General features: G+C 41.3%; 2 protein-coding genes across 4 annotated transcripts; both read right to left on the reverse strand.

Annotated features, from left to right (window-relative positions):
* Window positions 1-4,846: 4,846 nt before the first annotated feature.
* On the reverse strand, window positions 4,847-8,766 carry minar1 (membrane integral NOTCH2 associated receptor 1). 3 transcript variants are annotated; one of them, XM_054750944.2, is made up of 4 exons: window positions 8,654-8,766; window positions 5,915-7,931; window positions 5,469-5,687; window positions 4,847-5,214 (listed from the first exon to the last, which is right to left on the reverse strand). In XM_054750944.2, exons 2-4 carry the CDS (start codon window positions 7,919-7,921, stop codon window positions 5,020-5,022), a joined length of 2,421 nt encoding a protein of 806 aa, XP_054606919.2. In that variant the 5' UTR covers window positions 7,922-7,931; window positions 8,654-8,766; the 3' UTR covers window positions 4,847-5,019. The 3 variants fall into 3 exon arrangements, with proteins under 3 accessions (XP_054606919.2, XP_015814926.3, XP_070405985.1); XM_015959440.3 differs by having other exon boundaries at window positions 8,622-8,752; XM_070549884.1 differs by lacking the exon at window positions 4,847-5,214 and having other exon boundaries at window positions 5,474-5,593; window positions 8,622-8,752.
* A 719-nt stretch (window positions 8,767-9,485) lies between these two features.
* On the reverse strand, window positions 9,486-20,635 carry LOC107385513 (evC complex member EVC). Its single transcript, XM_015959439.3, has 20 exons — window positions 20,241-20,635; window positions 20,057-20,167; window positions 18,302-18,388; window positions 17,781-17,992; window positions 17,613-17,697; window positions 17,435-17,533; window positions 17,228-17,356; window positions 16,982-17,143; window positions 16,657-16,873; window positions 15,993-16,141; window positions 15,712-15,810; window positions 15,199-15,411; window positions 14,962-15,071; window positions 14,634-14,835; window positions 14,329-14,535; window positions 14,120-14,255; window positions 12,920-13,022; window positions 12,705-12,831; window positions 12,497-12,593; window positions 9,486-9,784 (listed from the first exon to the last, which is right to left on the reverse strand). The coding sequence occupies exons 1-20, from the start codon at window positions 20,415-20,417 to the stop codon at window positions 9,639-9,641; spliced, it is 2,868 nt and encodes a 955-aa protein (XP_015814925.3). The 5' UTR covers window positions 20,418-20,635; the 3' UTR covers window positions 9,486-9,638.
* Between the last annotated feature and the right edge of the window lie 14 nt (window positions 20,636-20,649).

The raw sequence follows: 20,649 nt of genomic DNA on the forward strand, positions 1-20,649 counted from the left end.
CCTCCTGAGATCTGGCCGTTATTTCATTTGCTGTGTTAGAGGACATGCTGAACTAATGTTTTACACATGATCATCACCCTAACATTTGTCACAATGATCAATTTTATGTCTATCGTATCTTCATTATTTCAACCTCACCTGTGAGCCTCCAGCCTCTGCTCCATCTCCTCCAGGCTCTCGTCCTCCATCTCCTACAGCCTCTCCTGCTGTACCTTCACCGGTCTCTCCTCCTGCATCTCTGTCGGTCACCTGAAAAAAAGATGCATGAACTATAAACAGTGGGAGATTTTGGAATGGAACAAACAGAAATATTTACAGGATGGTTCTAGTATGATTCACAATTATTATTAATATAATGTGTAAATTATTCATTACCAATTTGAGTGTATAAAAACATATTAAATATGTTTTTTCCCTTAAAAGTGTTTAAACAGTTGTTGCATTTCAACACACAAAAAATAAATGGAAAAAATAAGATAAATCTAATGAAAAGTGTACATCTTTGACATTAAGCTTAAAAAAATCTGTTGACGATGATACTGTTCATTTTTCAGAGCTTTTTAATGTGAAAATATGCATTGCAATAGATAAGTTTACAATAAAGTTAAATGATAAAAGTTTTGAAGTTACACTTCTACTACTACTACTACTAGTAATAATAATTATGATGATAATAGTAATAATAAAAACATAATAATTATAATAATACGAATAAATTGTGTCTGAGGAGTCAGTTATGTGGAGGAGATTAGTTTGTAAAAGTTAGTTTTGAGTATGTTTGTGAAGGAGGAGGTGAGTCTGAGCTTAATGCAGGGGTGTCACATGTTCCAACTTACGTTTTGACTTTGAAAGAAGTCTCTTATATCCACTTTCGTTTCTTGACATGCTGCCTCCTGGCTGTGCATAACTACCAAAGACTCACAAATGAACACTTATTCAAATGTTATATAATGGAAGCTGAGCTGAGCTCTGATATTACACAGCGTCTAGTTGACGATGTGACTCAGTACCGGTGTTCCCTAGCGGCTCCAAACTAGCAAAACAACGTGAGCACGTTCTGTTTACTACTTGGAGTGACAGCAGCAACAGCCAATAATACGTTAGCAAGTATCAGCAGAGCCAATAGATTAGCTTTTGGGTGGGTCTAATAGGAAACCGGTTTCCGTTTCGGTCCTAGTGCTCAATCAAATCCATTTAATGGAGCGTAACATTGTTTTTGGACGGAAAAAAGTGAAGGGGACCGAAACTGCCTTTTGAAAAAGTGGGGGGGACATGTCCCACCCGTCTCCCCCCAAAATTACGTCCCAGTGTGTGTGTGTGTGTGTGTGTGTGTGTGTGTGTGTGTGTGTGTGTGTGTGTGTGTGTGTGTGTGTGTGTGTGTGTGTGTGTGTGTGTGTGTGTGTGTGTGTGTAAGTAAGTAAGTAAGTAAGTAAGTAAGTAAGTAAGTAAAAGTTTATTTATATAGCGCCTTTCTCAGATATGAATCACAAAGCGCTGTACAACATGATAAAGATCAGGTCAAATACCTCTAACCAATAAAAACATCAGAAAAACAATAGCAGTGATAAACGTAGAAATTAAAATCATGAGTATAAACAAAGTGAAGGTGTGAACCCGAACAAAGCCATCATTCTGAAACATTTGTGTGTGTGTGTGTGTGTGTGTGTGTGTGTGTGTGTGTGTGTGTGTGTGTGTGTGTGTGTGTGTGTGTGTGTGTGTGTGTGTGTGTGTGTGTGTGTGTGTGTGTGTGTGTGTGTGTGTGTGTGTGTGTGTGTGTGTGTGTGTTGGACAGAAGGTCATCTCACCCTTGGACAAATTGGGGTGGGGTTAAATAAATCTTCCTTCATTTCAAGCATTAAGTTTATAGCAATTTTTTTACCTATTTTAAGTCTAACTAGAGTTAGCTGTAAAGATGCTGAGTTTTATGTTTTCTGTTGTAATAGTTTGGCAATCATGGCACACAATTTGCTCTAAATAAATAAACCTAGAATATCTGATGTCTTTGGGGTTGATGTGCAGCTTTGTATGCAGAAGAGGACTTTGTGCAAAAGCCTCTTAGAAAAAAATCAGTATTTGAGTGCTTTTGTAGTCATCCTGGGGTAAAGAAAACGGCCACATCATTCATCCACCTTTACTGGCATATCTGGGTGCAGTTCTGCTGCACTGCATTTGCAGGGAAAACACACTCAAACACTGAACCAGTTGTAAAATACTGTACACTTGTGCATCCATTCTATAATCTAAACAGTTTGACAGACTTCAGTTGTTTCCTTCTTCCCTTTTCTAACACAGGTTTTCTGTTGTAGCATTGCATTACACACCCTAGTATTGCATGCATATCCAGTGAGAAGTGCAAGTCCATTAAAGTTGATTTGAGATAATAGGATCTGTCAGTCAATACAGCTTCCCAGTTTTTATCAATAATTCATGTCTCCAGGTACATTTCCTCCAGTCATGGGTCATTTAACTCTTAACACTCTCCTTTACATCAAACACTAGCTGCTCTCTTAAGCTGAAAAAACTGTTTGGGCTATATATCTGTGAATATAATCCTACTTTTGACCAAGAGGAAAAAGAAAATAAGGTATTTTTGTGAACTTTCATTTGCCTTGTGTTTTATTTTACTTCTACATTAACCCTCTCAGGCTCAAAATAAGTTTTGATAAAAGGATAAACAACTAAGTCCTTCAGTCCTTTACTTCTGAGTAAAAAAATGCTCATGAAATACGTATGTGGAGTAACCAGGTAGGTAGGTTTTAACGTTGCAAATCTGCAACGTCTGCCTCCAAGGGGTTAAAAAGAGTTCAATTGCTTGGTATTTTAAATTATGCATACATGATAATAACTCTTTAAACATTTTGAATCCATCATATATGAATAGTGATGATGAAAATGTTCCGAAACCTGCAATCGTTCATACAGGAAACACAAGTAATAAAGCGCTACACACTAGACTCCCATTTACCCAAATATACATATGTGCATTGTTTTGTCATCGGTTTATAAAACAACAAAGTAAAAAATGTCCACATTTCAAACAAAACACGACTATCTCAGTGGTGCAAAACCGATCACAAAGCTCTAATGCACTAAAGCTTGAGAGGAAGCACCTGCAGATTATGCTGACTCTATAGGGTCCATCGTCTTCAGCGGAACCATTGGAGGGCTAATGGATCTATAAACACCCTCATGGGTAACACTTGGCAGATGCACAGCTTCTGAGGGGCACACACTGTAGCAGAACACACCCTCCTTACATCCTGTGTTTGTGTACACACGTGAAGGTATGTTTAGAACATTTCATCTCACTGATGCTATTTTTTTTCTACTTGTGTATCGTGATTTTTGTGTCTTTCATGTGTAACAGCTGACTTCCTTATTTTCAGAGGCTTTCTGAGTTTTTAACAGACAGGCGTAGCTGTTTTATAGTAACCAGTCATCCCATCCATAATTTCTCGTATTCATGTTCAGGATTGCAGAGAGCAGTTTCTTAATGGCAGTGGCTGTTAAGGTACATGGTGTAAATGGGTCACCAGTCCAGGCCCCACGGAAACAAACATTCACTTACAAACCTAAAGTTAGCTTACCAGTTAACCTGCTTACTTTTGAACAGGATGAAATCAAAGTACCTGGAGAAAACCCACACATACACAAGTACATTCAAGCAATACGCAGAAAGAAACTCAACTGGGAATCTAACCCAGAACCCTCTTGCTGCAAAGCAACTGTGCTACCAAGTGCATGTGGTCCATTCAGCACCTTCTATTGATGACACAAACTTGTTTGCGCAGGTCTCAACACTTAATAAAATAAAAGAATGTTTTCTTCTTCAAGTGGTCAGTGGTGGGTGAGAGGCGAGGTACACCCTGAACAGATGGCCCAAGCCAGAGACTGACAATCATCCACATAAACACTCAGGTCTAGGCAATTTGGAGTCATCGCTTTGCTGAAAACGCAAGTTCTTGCACTGGGTTTAAAAGTGAACATTGCACTTTAACAAAAAGGTTGCACAAAATGGAATGTCTCTCAAGTCAGTTCCTGCCAAATGACTCCACTGGTGTTGAGTGAGTCTGTAGATATGTGGAGAAACTCTGGGCAAGAGAGTACGCTGAGAATATAATGTACATATAGGTGCACTTCAATCTTCCCATCAATTGAATTACAAGAGGAATCTCCCACTCAGAGTGTGTTTACGGGAAGATGCTCCCTCTTTTCCTTACTGCTCTCCACCCAAACCATCATCAACAACAATCTTTTTGAAACATGACACTTGGTAAACACTCTCCACCACAAATAATACACATTTACAGCTGGATTAAACCAATCATGCCTTCCTGCTGGAATGAAAAACAGAGAGAACTCTATAAAAATATGACTTTTATTGATGACAACTTGTTTGAACAGTGTGCATTTTCATTTAAAAGAAGTATAAGAACATTTAAATCAAATGAAAACACCCCCTGTGCACACAAACCAATCCAATAAACTACTTAGATCTTTATCTACTAATGAAAGTGAAATTAGCCCTGTATTGTTCTCAAGGGAGCAGCAAGAACAAATCAGGCAGTGCTGAGTGCTGCTGAGACTAAATCACAACTGACAGTGGTGTTTATCAAAGAGTGAAAGAAAAATGAAAGTTGGAGAAATTTGACACTTGTGAATTGGCTCAGTATCACTGTATTTAACACATTTGTCAGATATATTTTGGACAGTATCTTCCTTGTGCAGATACCTGAAACAGAACATTTATCAATAAACAAATGAAAAAAATGGGGGAAATGGAATGAGAAATAATTTATGGTTGTGGTTCAATTCCTCCTGTTTCCTGATATAATAAATACCGACACATCATGCTAACAAATGCAAAGAGGTACCAAGAGTCCAGATTTTGAGTTCAAGTGTTGCAGTCTCTGTTACATTAATTGTCGTGCATGTTCAAGGATACAGCAAATTGATGCTGAAAGCAGCCAAACAAATAGAATGTGGAAAAGAAGGGCATTGGTGTGTCTGCGAGGGTGCTCATGAAGCCATGGTGCAAATGGGAATGACAATGATGAGGATGATTGTCACCGCAGTGGCAATGAGCGCGAGGAGCTTGCAGATCTTGAGGCGACGGAGGTTAGCCTCTTTTCGCCTTAGCAGCGCGTCATAGCCTGGAGTGTAGATGTCATCCACCCAGAAATCCATGTTGTTAGGGTTCAGCGACTCCTGGCCCTGAGGAACAGAAACCACTAAGTTCATCATAGGAGTCGTGCTGTTGATGCACTTTGAATAGTGAAACCCTCGTCAATTTGTCTTGCTTAATTTTTTTTAATGTACCCGTGTGCCAGTTTTAACAATACCAAGAACAAAAAATGCATTTATAAATTATCGACTAAAATCACAGACCTGTTTTAGAAAACATAGAAAACAGAACAACAATGAATCGTTTTCACCACTGTGGCTCTTTAAGAGTCTATTTCTCTCACCTGCAAGTCCAAAGGAGAGATTCGAGCCTCTCTTTCATCCACAGTCCATATGGGTCTGCCCCTTCCCTCCGCCAGCCTAGGGTCAACGACCCTGCCAGAACCAAGACCCCCCATCAGACTGCTGTCTTTGTGATGAAACAGAGACGAGTTAAGCACCTGTTCCACCACGCTGGTGGACTTTTGGGAGAGCAGATTAGTGGTGCTGTCTGACTGATCTCCCTAGAATAAAAGCAGATTTTATGTAAAATATTAACATCTTATGTTCAAATTCCTTTAAAAGGTGTAGAAATACAAATGTCTGCAGTAAAACTCTTAGTTCACGTAAATTCTACCATGTGCATCAATTTGAACGAATGAGCTTCTCCCACTAACCCATAACCTCTGTGTGTATTCTAGGAATTAATCAGGAAAAATAAACACAGCATGGAGTTTGTAAAAGCCTCTACCTTTCCAATTTTTCTTTGCGACAATTTTCCATCTTTAGTCTTCGAGAAGGACACAGCCCAATCTTTTGCCGAGTTTGTGATATTCATCTGTTTTGTGTCAGAGAGGCTTTTGTCGTCAAGCTGGGTTTTGGAGGCACGACGGGATGATGCTTCCTTCTTTCCTTCTTTTGTTCCTTTAGAATCCGCCTGACCTTTGCTGCTCTCTGTTTGGTCCCCAGTGGTGTTCCATCGGCTCCAGTCCAGACTACTAGTGCTGGTCCCAGGAAAGAGGTGTCCAGTAGCAGACAGCGGCTGAGGCTCTGATGACTCTGAGGGAGTCAGAGGGTGGCTCATAAAAGAGGAGACTCCACTGAGAGGCTCCAGCCACCTACCACCGGTGCTTTGCCCACCACCAATAATCGGCTGCTGGATCTTTTCATCCAGTCTGTGCAAAGCAGAAAGTACCTGAGAAATCTCAGACTTCACATCGTTCAGCGACTCCAGCTGTCTTTCTATTTGACTCATACGAAGTAACAACTTGCACACACTGGCCTTTAACCCATCGTCGCTGCTTTCAAGCGAGTGGAACAGTCTTTGGAGCTGACCTAAGCGACCGCGTCTGCCCTCTGGGGTGTCCTGATTAGCGGTGCTGTCGCTTGGGTGTAGGACTCCCGTAGACCCACACATGCTTATGTCATCTAAGAAACGAAAGATTGCACTAATGTCATCCTCGCAAAACTCAGGGTCGTCCAATGAGGTCATGAAGGAGAAGCGATCGGCATGAACCAAGCTACGGAGTCTCCGGGGGTCTGGTAGGTCAGTCTGTGTTCCCTGTGCCTTTACCAGTTCGCCAACACTTGGCAATCCACTATCGGCACTCTCACCTCCCGAAGTAGCCCCCAGATTGCTGATAGTTGGAGTAGATCGCCTTGGAAGTTGTCCGGCTTGTGATTCCATGCCCGTGTCCATGCTGCCCACACCTATCCGGTCTTCTAAGCTGTGACTCTTATTACTCCAGAGGGCCTTTTGTGTCTTGGGTGGTCGAAGGTGCCGGGGGGATGAATCTGGGACTGAGCCCGGTCCAAAATAAGTTGAGTCCTGTAAATCATCAAAGCTCTCATGCTTAGCTTTGCGCCGTTGCTCTGGTGAGAGGTGAACTGCAGACGGCGACGGGTAAGGATTTGGGATCATTTCAAAGCTGTGATTGTCGAAGCCTGCGTGTCCTGCTTTGGGACTGGGAGACTCGCTGTTCACCGTCACTTGTGGTATTAGAGGAGGTTGGTTATGGAAGTCTTTCTTGAAGATATTTCTCCTCTGGTCAACTGATGATCCTTGTTCACCATCAAGCACGTCCATTGTGGCAGAATCTCCGCTAGACTCACTGTCTGTCTCCAGAGGCAGGTAGATATTCTTCATAACATCATTGAGATTTGGACTGCTGGGGTATGAATGTGTGGTGTGAGGCAAGTCAAAAGACACAGCCCTCGTCCTGATGGGAGGGGAAGGCACAAATGAGAGGGGATCCGGGGGAAGACTTGCTCGTTTGCGGGCTGAGTAATTAGATTTCGGAAAGAGCAAGTGTTGATCGATAGACCTTCCACTGGACTCGGAGTGGGCACGTGCTCGTTCTTGACCAGAAACATTCAGGGGGTGTAAACCAGGCAGAACGGGGCCCGGGGATTGGTCCACAGGCAGGACCGTCTGGGCTCTTATTGCGTGGCTATCATCAGAGACCCCACCTGTCATCTGAATGAGATTGAAGATGGTTACTATGTCTGCAGCGACTCCTATAGGTGAAAGCCCTTGCCCTCTGGTGGAGACCCGGTCCCTGAATAAAGTAGCTGGAAAACAGGGGTCCCTGCTGGCAGCAGCAAACAACAAACTCCTGAGCTCAACGAGGTTGTCTAGGTCAAAGCGAGTGCTGACCATACGACAGAGGTCCTGGAATGTCAACCACTGCCGCATATTGGCCAATTCCTCCAAGATGCCCAGGAGGACTTCAGGGTATTCCTGCTGCAGGTTAGCCATTGCTGCTCACCTGTTAGGGAGAGAAAAACAACAAGATAGCAGAATAAAGGGGTTTAGATTTGTTAACCACTTTACAACAATCCATGAAGTGACCCTTAAACTCACACTTTTATATCATGTTTCATTTACCGACCAAAGACAAAGCATCTTTTTTATGAGATTTATTTTATACATATAGTCTATTCATTTAAATGTGTACCATCTTCAATATAACCATCTTTATTGTGCCATAACCATAAATATATCGTACTCAAGACACAATCAATGTAATTAAAATAGATTTTCCTGCCACACAATACATTTATAGTTTATAGAGGAAAGGCATAGGAAAATTGAAGTAATCCTTCTGAGATGAAGGGAGAGTCGTTTATGCAGGACTCTGAAGCGACCTTATTTTGTGGTCTTAAAATAACCCGTCATCTGATCTAGCGATGCTGTCACACTGCGCATCTTTAACTCACTCATGTGCCTGCTACTATACTTCATACATGTGGCAAATGTAATAATGGGCTTATTTGGCAACTTTTGATGATGCATAAATTTGGTTGTGATGAGAACTAGTCAGTATAGACTGCATACAAAAATCTATTAAGATGTTGTCTAATTTATGGTTCTAAATGTAAAGACTCCTGCAGAAAAGTAAACATTGCTCAACAGTTTGGATACAATGAAGGTTACGCCCGTTTCTAATCTCACTCACCTAATTTTAATGAGGATGAAATAAAGCCACACCTGTATCCATTTAGAGAATCCACAAATACAGTAAAAACAAGTCCATATTCCAGAAGAAACGTGGTTCTGAACAGCTCATCGTCTCACACTCCTTTCAGGCTTCTGTATGGTAGAAACGACTCGCCCAGAGCCCAGGCAGGAGAGGAGAAAATTAGAAATCAGGTCATCCTCCCACAAGTCCCTGCAGGCCCCAAAGGGACCTCAAATACATCCAAACGGGTTCCCTTCATCACAGATCAGCTGCAACACTTGTGAAGTTGATAGGACCACACTACTGAAAGTGTACACACACAGTTGGCAGCTCACTACGACATGTGTGTCTGAAACAGAAGCATAGGTTCTCACAGGCTGCAAGCTTAGCATATAATTAAAGGGCAGATTAAAGATTGATGTTTTGTAATTGACACGTAAACGCTCCACACTAACAGGAAACCCAATGCTCTGGGCTAAATTTCCCACTAGATTGCTACACAGAGCTGTCTGGCAGACTCCTAGACTTTTCACCATTACTCCACATTATCATCCATAAAGGGGTGTACTTAAAACCCCATTAGAGCAAGAAAAAGGGCGAGGCTTTCATCGCTGAGTAGCAGCACTCTGCCACAATCAGGAAGGACATCTCTAATTCTTCTAACAACTCGCTGAGAGGTGGGCATCCATCATCCTCTGCACTCAGGGATCAATGCAGCGAATGAGCCACAGAATGGGTGTAAGTATGGGCAGTAATGCATTACTGTCAGGACTGCTGTGCTGCAGTTTTATTAGCTGGTTGGAAAAAAAAGAACACTTGACACGAATGAAAGATCACTCAGCTGTAGAACTTTTAAGAGTATAAATTTTTTATGGCACGTTAAGAAATCTCATTAATCTGCGTCAAACAAAACACTTCAATCTACTTTTGCATAAAAAAAGAATAAGTTGGTCCAAAAAATACATTTTTACAGTATATTAATATTAAAATAATCCAAATCACTATGTACACATTTCAGATGACACGAGACTCTCTTTCTCTCTTCTTTGACTTTGATGTAACCTCTGGAGGTGCAAAAGATGGAGTCAACGACGGGTTCAAAGCTGGATCTAACGCTGGATTCAGCAAAAGCAGGTCCAGCTTTGGCGCGCTGTGTTCATCTGTCAAAACACAATGCATGATTAATACCAGGAGTCTGTGGTCTGACATAAACTCAATTAGGCATTTAGACTTTCAGTCTGTCTTAATGCCGTAAAAACCATTACAACTGATTAATAAAGTAAATAGGAAACAATGAGTGGCCACATAAACAGTGTGGTTAATGCTCAGAGGAAAACCAACAGAGTGGTGAGCTCGGCAACATAAAAAGGCCTGGATGTTGGCAGAAGACAAAAGCTCTGGTTGATTCAGATTCCTTTATACAGGGAGTGCAGAATTATTAGGCAAGTTGTATTTTTGAGGAATAATTTTATTATTGAACAACAACCATGTTCTCAATGAACCCAAAAAAAATCATAAATATCAAAGCTGAATGTTTTTGGAAGTAGTTTTTAGTTTTAGCTATTTTAGGGGGATATCTGTGTGTGCAGGTGACTATTACTGTGCATAATTATTGGGCATCTTAACAAAAAACAAATGTATACCCATTTCAATTATTTCTTTTTAACAGTGAAACCAATATAACATCTCCACATTCCCAAATATACAATCCTGACATTCAAAAACAATACAAAAACAAATCAGCGACCAATATAGCCACCTTTCTTTGCAAGGACACTCAAAAGCCTGCCATCCATGGATTCTGTCAGTGTTTTGATCTGTTCACCATCAACATTGCGTGCAGCAGCAACCACAGCCTCCCAGACACTGTTCAGAGAGGTGTACTGTTTTCCCTCCTTGTAAATCTCACATTTGATGATGGACCACAGGTTCTCAATGGGGTTCAGATCAGGTGAACAAGGAGGCCATGTCATTAGTTTTTCTTCTTTTATACCCTTTCTTGCCAGCCACGCTGTGGAGTACTTGGACGCGTGTGATGGAGCATTGTCCTGCATGAAAATCATGTTTTTCTTGAAGGATGCAGACTTCTTCCTGTACCACTGCTTGAAGAAGGTGTCTTCCAGAAACTGGCAGTAGGACTGGAAGTTGAGCTTGACTCCATCCTCAACCCGAAAAGGCCCCACAAGCTCATCTTTGATGATACCAGCCCAAACCAGTACTCCACCTCCACCTTGCTGGCGTCTGAGTCGGACTGGAGCTCTCTGCCCTTTACCAATCCAGCCACGGGCCCATCCATCTGGCCCATCAAGACTCACTCTCATTTCATCAGTCCATAAAACCTTAGAAAAATCAGTCTTGAGATATTTCTTGGCCCAGTCTTGACGTTTCAGCGTGTGTGTCTTGTTCAGTGGTGGCCATCTTTCAGCCTTTCTTACCTTGGCCACGTCTCTGAGTATTGCACACCTTGTGCTTTTGGGCACTCCAGTGATGTTGCAGCTCTGAAATATGGCCAAACTGGTGGCAAGTGGCATCTTGGCAGCTGCACGCTTGACTTTTCTCAGTTCATGGGCAGTTATTTTGCACCCTGGTTTGTCCACACGCTTCTTGCGACCCTGTTGACTATTTTGAATGAAACACATGATTGTTCGATGATCCCGCTTCAGAAGCTTTGCAATTTTAAGACTGCTGCATCCCTCTGCAAGATATCTCACTATTTTTGACTTTTCTGAGCCTGTCAAGTCCTTCTTTTGACTCATTTTGCCAAAGGAAAGGAAATTGCCTAATAATTATGCACACCTGTTATAGGGTGTTGATGTCATTAGACCACACCCCGTCTCATTACAGAGATGCACATCACCTAATATGCTTAACTGGTAGTAGGCTTTCGAGCCTATACAGCTTGGAGTAAGACAACATGCATGAAGAGGATGATGTGGACAAAATACTCATTTGCCTAATAATTCTGCACTCCCTGTATGGTTTAAAACAAATCATTTTACAATGTTTGCTAAGTGATGTTAGGGAAGACCTGTAAAATAGTTTAATAAATCAATTTGTAAACATAGGCCTCAAAAATCTACAGGTCAGAATAAACCATTATGGTAAATAAATACATAAATGAAGGGTTCAATGATTTAATTAAAAAAACTGAATAGTTTAAAAAACTTCTGTCACATGGATTGATATTTATCAAAAAGTATAATGAGATAAAGATAAGGAGGAGTATTGGGGCAGGTTATAATCTGCACGACACTATGTTGTAAAACAACAGCGTTTACAATAAATGATCTCTTTACACACATTAGATGCTCTACTAAAACTCTTAATAGATTCAGCAAGAGTGTAAAATGACCAGTTCTGATGTACACAGACTGTAAGTACCTTAGAAATAATAAAATGGTTCAGAGTAAAGTAGTTGGTGATACCTGTGACCCCATTGAGCTGAAATTTAAAACCAACACCCAAACTATAAACAAAAGACTCATACACGAAAAAAAGACAGCAATAAAAGTCTGATTAAACATTGCATGTATGGGGATTTTCCAAAATGTTCAGACATTTCATTTTATTTCTAGTTATATTAATTAATTTAAACCCTGATTTCAATAAATGTAATAAAAAAAAACTGTAATTTCTGAATCTTCCTCCTGCACTTTTATTGTAGGCTGTATTTTTTTTAAAGCTAAAAAAAAATTCTGACAAAACATTTCTTAAAAATAAAATATTTACTATGGTAAAAATGGCCTGTATTTGATATAGCGCCTTCTAGAGTCCTGGAACCCCCCAAGGTGCATTACAACACAATCAGTCATTCACCCATTCACACACACATTCACACATGTATTTTCATTCTCCTGGGTGAGACCGCTTACCGAGATCATCTTCTTCCCCACTTGGTTCCATAGCTGAACTGTGGATAGGAACTCGGGCCAAAGATGCCAGCTCCGTTATGAAGTTATCTTCTGCCTCCTAACGGACACACAAACACAGTGCTCACAGAAAACGTCTGTGCAGGTTCGTAAATACATTCACTCACCTGTCAACAAGTAAACAAGTGCAGCAGACCTGCAGCATACCAACCATTAACTCTGCTTTTATCCTCTCCATAGTTTGATCCAGGGCTACTTTAGTCTGCCTCAGCTCCTCATAAATAATCTCCTGATCCAAATGAGTCTGCTCCAAAACTTTCCTTTTATTTAGTTCCACCCTTTCATGTGAGGAAACAAGAACAAACTACAAGTTATTTTCATTAAATGAGGATAATCTGTCTAAAAATACTTTAACTAGTGTCACACCTCTGTTGGAACTCGGCGGAAGCAGGTTTCTTGCCCCAGTTCACAAGTTCCTTCAGCAGCGTTCTGCTCAGCAGACTGCTGCGGTCCTGCCTCTCATTTGTTTCTGAAAAAAAGTTTATCTCCAATTAAAGGAGCACATCATGACTTTTTTTCTTAGGCTATACTAGCTCTATGGTCGATACAAATCATGTTTATGAAGTTCTTTGCACTAAAACCCTCTCCCGTGAAGCAATGAGTTTTATTGACATTTTCAGTGCCTTCCAGAATGAGTCATTTCAAGGCTCTGTCACTTTGAGAAAACAAGTTGGAGCTGGCCACGCCCAGCAACCCCACTCCCAGGCGGCTATAAGCTGAGAAGCTCTGATTTCCATGAGGGGCTGGAAGTAGAGCTGCTGTTCCTCCAGCAGCAGCTGCGGCTCTACTCCAGGTGAGAGGTGGGCCAATGATAATTTTTTTCTTTTGACATCACCAATGGGGACTTTTTGAAATGGCTTGTTTTAGGCACATAATTCCTAACCCCAACCACTGATAGAAAATGGTCTGACTGGTTATTGCATGGTTGTAGGGCTTAAAGAGGCAGTAGAGTCGCATGGCACCACAAAAGGATGCATAACGTGAGTTTTGTATAATATGCTCCCTTTAAAGCTGCTTTCCGGAGTTTTCCCCTTTCAGAAATGATGTATGATTTTTTCTGAAATCCGTAAAAGTGATTATCTCATCACGTACTGTGATAAAATGTAAGCAACACGTTTTTTTTTTTTGCTAACCACACCCCCTGCCCCGCAGAGCTCTGTGCAATAGGAAACTGAGCACCAACCAGAACTAACCAATAGCGTTAGACTACCGCTTACTTGCTTCCAATTTAGGGAATACCTCGGCTGATGAAGAGTTGATGAACTTTTCACAGACAAGTAAGTCTCTACAATATAAATATATGAGAACACAACATGAGATTAGAATATTACTCGTAAAACAACGTGTTTTAGCTCTGTTTGTCGGCTACAGAAGCACGTTTATAAACAGAAACGTGAAGCCGCCATCTTAAACAAACAGAGGAATAGACTTTTTGTGTGATATGCTTGTCGGCGACTAGATGGTGCCCTCGGATAAGAGAAATACTCCGGACAGAAGCTTTAAATAATAAACAATTGTTGAAACCAAGAACAGAGATGTAGGTCTGGTTTTATTCAGTAATCTCACCCTGGTTTAAGCTTGAGTGATGCTGCTCCAGTTTAATAGTGATGGTCTGAAGTTGGGAATAGTAGTTTTGGACCAGTGCCAAAAGAGACTCCTTGGTTACATAAACACTTTCTGCAGCAGCCTCCATCAGGTAGTTCTAATAGTGGAAATAAAAAGTACTTATAAGAATCATCCTTCTACTCAATAAAAAAGACTAAAAATGCATTTACTTTTGTGCCAACATCTTGTTTATTGGAGGTGTGTGACTGTGTGGGCGTGGCCTCCATCCTCTGCTGGATGGCGTGGCTGAGGGCGTTGCCCAACACCAACTGAGCGTGGCTCTGGAGAAGCTCTGTAGCCGTTTCCAGCTCAGACAGAAACTCCTGCTGGAGGTTGTTCCCCAGCAGCGCCCCCTCTGCCAGGCTGGTGCTGCTGTTCTGTTTAGAGACAATGGACGTCTTAACCCTCTGATGTGTACCGGTAATCTGCAAGAAGTGATGCTTATAAGATGCCAGATTCAGCACTTTTTTCTAACCTTGAGAGCCGAGTTGCTACATGCCGGGCTTTTGGAGGCACCTTCCACTAACAGAGCCCGGAAGTCTTTCTGAGAGAGTGTTTTCAGCCTGGACAGCCTCATCTCTTTCTGCATGTGCAGACAGAAGTGTCTGAACACAAATGACCTCTGCACCAACATCAAAAGGTGCTCATGTTTCCCCTCCAACAACTTCCCTGTTTCACTGGGAGAAAGATTGCACTCAGTTATTTCCTAATAAAATAACACAGAGACTGATGTGGAAAGTGGGCGTGGCCACATAGAAGAAACTCAGCTGGAAATCTTACAACAGCTTAACAGGACCCTTCACCTGCTGAGAGAGTAACCCTGTCTGGCCACCATGGCTTGAAGGATCTTCATCTGTTGTTCACCTAAATGTTTCAGACAGGCCCGAGTCAGAGCGATCTCTTCATTCCACATCTACAGCAAGAGAGGCTCAGTTAGAAAGAAACTAAAGGTATTCAGCATGAATCAAGTCTTGGAATTGGGTAAAAAGGAACATTTGACGACCATCTTGTTCTGGCTGAATGAACAATGCTGCACTTACCTTTCCATCTTCATCCAGCTCAGTCCTGATGTCCTCCAGCTGCTGTTTGGTGGCGTACTCCATCTGCTGCAGCTGAACAGACAGCTCCTGCTCTAGATCCTGCCACAGCTTCTCACAGCGATCAGCAGAGAGACTTGTTTGAGCAGAAACCGTGTTGAGAAAGACGTCCTTGGCCGTCTCGCCAAGCCTCTTTGACCAGGAGCTACGCAGTTTCTGCAGATATAGGACACTGAATCACTTGTAAGTCAAGTGTAAGTTATCACTTGTAAGTCGCTTTGGACAAAAGCATCTGCTAAATACATAAACATAAACAGATGGATCAGAACATCGCACGTATAAGCACAACAGTAACGCAAGTGTTAACTATAAACTGGTGTGTTTATGTGGCACTTTCATGTTTTTTATATAAGGATTCTTTTTTCTTGCTTTGCGACTTTTTGACCTGACAACATGTTATATGCAAACCTTTGCATCTATAATGCACATGACAACTTCTCTGTAGCTTTCTTTTACCTTCCAAAGGTCACCGAGGGCCTCGGCCACCTTGCTGTCCCACTGCAGCTCCAAATCAGAAATCTGCTTCCGGTGTTTCATGAACAGTTCCTGGCAAACCTACAGAGAGTTTCAGCTCCAACTGAGACAGCGGTAGGATCACATTTATATCCAACATTAACTGGTAACGATGACATCAGAGGAAAACTAAAATTGTTGCAGCTTGTAAATGCTTCACAGTCTCATTTCAAAAACAGTCTGGTGATTATTTAAAGTTTAAGAAGAGAGCTAAAAGTTCTGACTGTGGTGAGCTCCTGCAGGTCACTGTGTGTCTCTCCCAGCTCCAGGACTCGGTTCCTCTCATTCATCTGGCTCCTCTGAAGCTTCTTCTTCTTCGACTCCTTTTCTCTGCACTTTTTGTTCACCAGCTCCTTCGTCTTCTTCATGCATTCTGCACCACAAAGTTTGAACTACTTAACCGATGTTAATAACGGACCTTAAAAAGAGTAGTTTGTTCAGTTAGCGTAGTTTTTCAGTTGAACGGCAAGTGCAAAATGCTCTGTATTTGCAGCCAATAATCAAACATTATTTTTGTTTCATTAGGTCAGCAGGACAGCTTTTAATACCAAAATAGAAGTGTCTGGGAGACGTTAAGACACATGATCTTAGTTCTGAGCGGTCCTGGCACAAAAATGACCTTTTTAAAGAAGTTAAAGAGAATTCCCAGAAAATGATCTATTTTAAGAAAGCATGCCCTAAAATCTGAAAAGTAGGTTGAATGTTACCTCCTGGTATTTGATACTAGAAAGTAACAGGAGAATAAAACATCTAAGTCAAACTCACATCTCAGTTCTTTAACATAATGTTGCGGTCTTGTTTAGTCTGTTATTCTCCCCGAGCTACAAATCCACCGTGTTATATAACCATATACGTATATTTGGTCGTTCTTCTGTTGAGGCGTCTTACTCTCGGAGCTCTGTTGAAGGCCTTCTGCCACAGCAGCCTGACTCTCTGAAAGCATCCTTTCCACGTGGCTGAACTTCAAGATGCCGTCACTTGCCAGCTGTTCCAGCATTGCTGCGATCAAACTCTGCCTGAGATCCACTTCCCACCTTAGCAAAGCAGGCTGGGTCTGAAAGAGCCTGGTCAACTCCTCCCACCACAACAACTTCTCCAGTGTACTCTAAGAAATGAAAACTAGCCAAATCAGCCTCGGACGCTCAGTAATCGGTCTGTTTAAACCACAAAGGATGAATAGAAACGTCATGTTGACCATCAGCTGTTGCTTTACCTTCAGACTAGCCTCCTGCACCTTCATCAGGTGCTTCTCTACGAACACAAGTGTCTGAGTGAGGGACACGCTTACATCCTGGGCTTCACGGGGAGAGAAGATGCTGGTCTTTTTCTGTAGAAGCTGACATAAACCCTCTACTTGTCTGCTGAAGCTTTTCGACTGTAGACACAAACATTGGCCATTCTCATGAGTAGATAGATGCAGCTGTTTAAAACATTTCTAAAAAGTTATTATCTTTCCTACCGTTTGAAGACTATGTTCAAAGAGATCTTTCTGAGCTCTTTCAATCTCTTCTAGTGAACAGGAAGCAGCAGCATGACTCGTCTCTTCAGTCAGGCTTTTCGGCCGCTGTTTCGTCAACTCGTTCAGTTCCTTGAAAGATGAATGAATATACAAATATTAGAGTAATTATTTGGTATTAAATGCTTACATTATAAATGATAGTTATACCTGTTCTTGTTTCTGAATAATATTCTTGGTGAAGTCTGCATCATTTTTATTTTTTGGAAATCTGCAGCCTAATATCATTTTCACCATATGCAGAAAGATCTAAAGTGAAAAAAAAAACACTTGTAAGATTTCTGGCACTATAAAATACAAAAGGACAAGCCAAACAACAACAGCTAACCAGGTGTTTTTCGTCTTCAAGCTGGGAACAGTGACACTGCAAATCCTGCAGAGCCAAACAATAAAGGCTGATCCTTGCTTCAAAGCTGCAGAGAAAACACAGATTATACCTGCAACTATCAGGAGATTAGGATGTTTCATTTAAGCTCGGCATTCCAAAATCTCCTACCCCGTTAGTGTGAGTGAGAGGGGGTAGTGGGGGACCCTGGTAAAACTCTGGTTCTGCAGGCTACTGGGGACCACCATAGAGGAGACGAATGGATTGTCATCATTGTTGTCCGGCTCCTCGGAGGAGGAGGAGGAGGAGGAATCCTCGTTGGGCATCGGTGGCAACTTTGTGTGTTCGTGTAGGGATGGGTTGGATGCACCGTCCGCTAAGGGCTGAATTTTAAAAATGAACAAGCTTTTTTTAATCACCATAAAACTTCTAACTATGCTTTTCTCATTAGTTTTAAACTTAATTTCAATGTTTTGATGGAAATTTAACATCCAACTCTTTCTTGCCACATCACATGATTGTATTTTCTTTTGTGTAATAATGTGCAGCAATTTACAGTTTGCAACCTTCTACTGCTTTTAGCAAACAGCTTAGATTGGATGTTTACCAACACAAGTTGTGACATTGCCTTAAACTGCATCATGCTTTGTTAGCCTCATAATAAGTCTGTTAAGTAAGCGAGGTGAACTTACTCTGTATTTCTGGTTGATGGGATAAACCACCTTTGCTCGGGATGCAAACGCAGCCACATCACTGTTCAGAGGCGGCTGCTGACTCACCTGTTCAATCAGAGGAAGGGATAGGTGGACGTTGTTTACTAAATGATGGTTTTGATCAAGTGTGTATGCATTTCTGTTAGCCTCAAACTAACTTATTTGAACGTATAATTTAAAATTTTGAATAAAATTTACCCAACCAATAGACTCCTGGGGGATAGATTCAATATAGAAGCTGGTAATTGTGTATTTTGTGAAACAGAAGAGGAGGACTTAGACCATCTATCTTTTGTGCAATTTTATACAAATATTTTGGTTAGATTTTCATGCCTGGCTTTGTTCTAGTGGGATTCAAATTTCCCCATTTACCTTAAATATGATAATGTTTGGAGTGTTTTTGAAAGAAAAGAAAGTTAGTTATGGTGTTAATGTGTTATTAATTTTGTGTAAACAATTTATACATAAATGTCGATTTTTTAAGACCAAACCAACACTAGCCTATTGGAAAAATGACTTAAAATTATTAGTTAAATCTTTGAATTTAGTTAAAAAGAAAAAGGCTGGTTTGTTTATTTCCTTTGTAGAAGATTTTGAGTTAGTAAGTTAATAATCTGATAATTATGCGACCCCAGCTTTAGATTTTCTTTTTTTATTATTTGTTTTCTTTTTCATATACGTGAAAATGTTGAATATGGATGTAATGATTATCTTTTGAATATATAATGTAAGGTGCAGTTTGTTTGTATGTTATCTTCTCTAATTAAAAATAAATAAATAAAAACTTCTCCATCTCCTGAGGCGCGTTGCAAAGCAATTCCCCGCCAGGACAACAGAGGGCGTAGCGCTGTTCTGTGGTATCCTGTCATGTATTCGGTCCAAGATGAAGTGTTTATAGTGTTTTTCTGTATATACGACTTTTTAACACAGACAAATTTGTCTCTCATTCTCCTCCACCTCTTCATGCGCTCGCCACCTCTAAACCCACGTTTCCTGTCATTTCCGTCCACAAATAAAATGCCTGCTGCGCATCTTTTCACTCCTCCAGTCACGGGGAATTAAACGTTCATATTTTTAGAGTTTTTTCACGAGGTGTTCTTCAAGCTTCTCCGTGTCTGCCGCTAATTATTCTCGGCTGTCTTTATGTTTTTGAGGGCGCAATGGCGGTGGTGTAGACGACAGCGGTGCCCCGACCAATCACAAGCTTGCGTTCTCCGTCTCGACAGACGGATGTTTAGATAAGAGAGCTCGACTCCGTACGTCCTTGCGGGGCTCTCCAGCAGGCCCGCAAGGACGGATAATGGCGTTGCGTGTCTCGGCACTGACGCAGAAGCATGAATCAGGCTTAAGACTTGGCTGCTTCTATACCCCACAGAAGCAGTACAGCAAACGTCATGCTATATTGCTTTAGCCAATAGTGACAGCTGATTCACATTCAAATGCAGTGCAGACTTTTAACCTGAAGAGGGTGCTACATTGACAGTTTTAGGCTGAATCTTTAAATTTTAAATTTAAAACGCCAAAATAATTACTACACATGTCTAAAGCACCATTAGACACTCAATTGAAGTTTATCAGCTCTAAAAAGTTCATTTGGGGGTGAATTGCTTTTTAAGCTCAACCTGTTAATCATCCACTAATTAAAATCAGGTGTGATGAAGCAGATAAACTGTACTGGGTCCCTTAAAAACCTTGATTGGATACCACTGATCTATGAAAAATAAAAACTAATACTTTATCATCAGTGGTCCCACTTGAAGCCTTCTTTCTGTTTCTGACACCATCACTGTGATTGCCCTCCATGTTTCCAACATCTGGTTCAAGAAGCCTCCTTGCATTGTAACCCTAGAAAGAAAAGTATCAATGAAAACAGTGACTTGAGTCAGTAGGTGCGACTTCTCGTGTGTTAGGAACTTACTTGTCTTGTCAACATCAGCGGCTTCATGCAGAACACGTAGAGGAGAGCAGCAGCTAGTATCCCCGACAGTCCTCCGCACACTGAAATCACGGTTATCAGTCCGACGGAAACATACAGAGACCCGCCGAAATTCACCAACACATCGGCGGAGCAGTCCACCGACACCTCCACTGCCATTTCTAATTAGGATCAGGAAGAGGGGAAATATAAAGGTTGCCGTTTTCGTGCATTAGCATCCCCCAAGGTTGATAACTTAGTTCTGAAGCTGAACGCAAATCCCAGAGACGACCTTTTCGGCTTCCACACACATTTTGATTAAACAAAGAGTGCAAAAAATCGGCGTATAAATATCTCCTTTCTTAATGAGGAGATTATCTGGCCAAAGAATAAACAGATTAAAAAGAGGTGA

Source organism: Nothobranchius furzeri, chromosome 3, assembly GCF_043380555.1.
Source record: "Nothobranchius furzeri strain GRZ-AD chromosome 3, NfurGRZ-RIMD1, whole genome shotgun sequence".
Taxonomy (NCBI): domain Eukaryota; kingdom Metazoa; phylum Chordata; class Actinopteri; order Cyprinodontiformes; family Nothobranchiidae; genus Nothobranchius; species Nothobranchius furzeri.

What these genes read in the sequence shown, in the direction of transcription:
- LOC107385513 (XM_015959439.3), bottom strand. Translation starts at nt 20,417, where the DNA reads ATGGCAGTGGAGGTGTCGGTGGACTGCTCCGCCGATGTGTTGGTGAAT. An exon ending in CTCTCACTCACACTAACGGG is followed by an intron (nt 17,698 to 17,780) that starts GTAGGAGATTTT and finishes TTTTCTCTGCAG; the next exon opens with CTTTGAAGCAAGGATCAGCC. An exon ending in TCACTCAAGCTTAAACCAGG is followed by an intron (nt 13,023 to 14,119) that starts GTGAGATTACTG and finishes ACTTTTTTTCAG; the next exon opens with AAACAAATGAGAGGCAGGAC.
- minar1 (XM_054750944.2), bottom strand. Translation starts at nt 7,921, where the DNA reads ATGGCTAACCTGCAGCAGGAATACCCTGAAGTCCTCCTGGGCATCTTG. An exon ending in CGCAAAGAAAAATTGGAAAG is followed by an intron (nt 5,688 to 5,914) that starts GTAGAGGCTTTT and finishes CTTTTATTCTAG; the next exon opens with GGAGATCAGTCAGACAGCAC. An exon ending in TCTCTCCTTTGGACTTGCAG is followed by an intron (nt 5,215 to 5,468) that starts GTGAGAGAAATA and finishes TCTGTTCCTCAG; the next exon opens with GGCCAGGAGTCGCTGAACCC.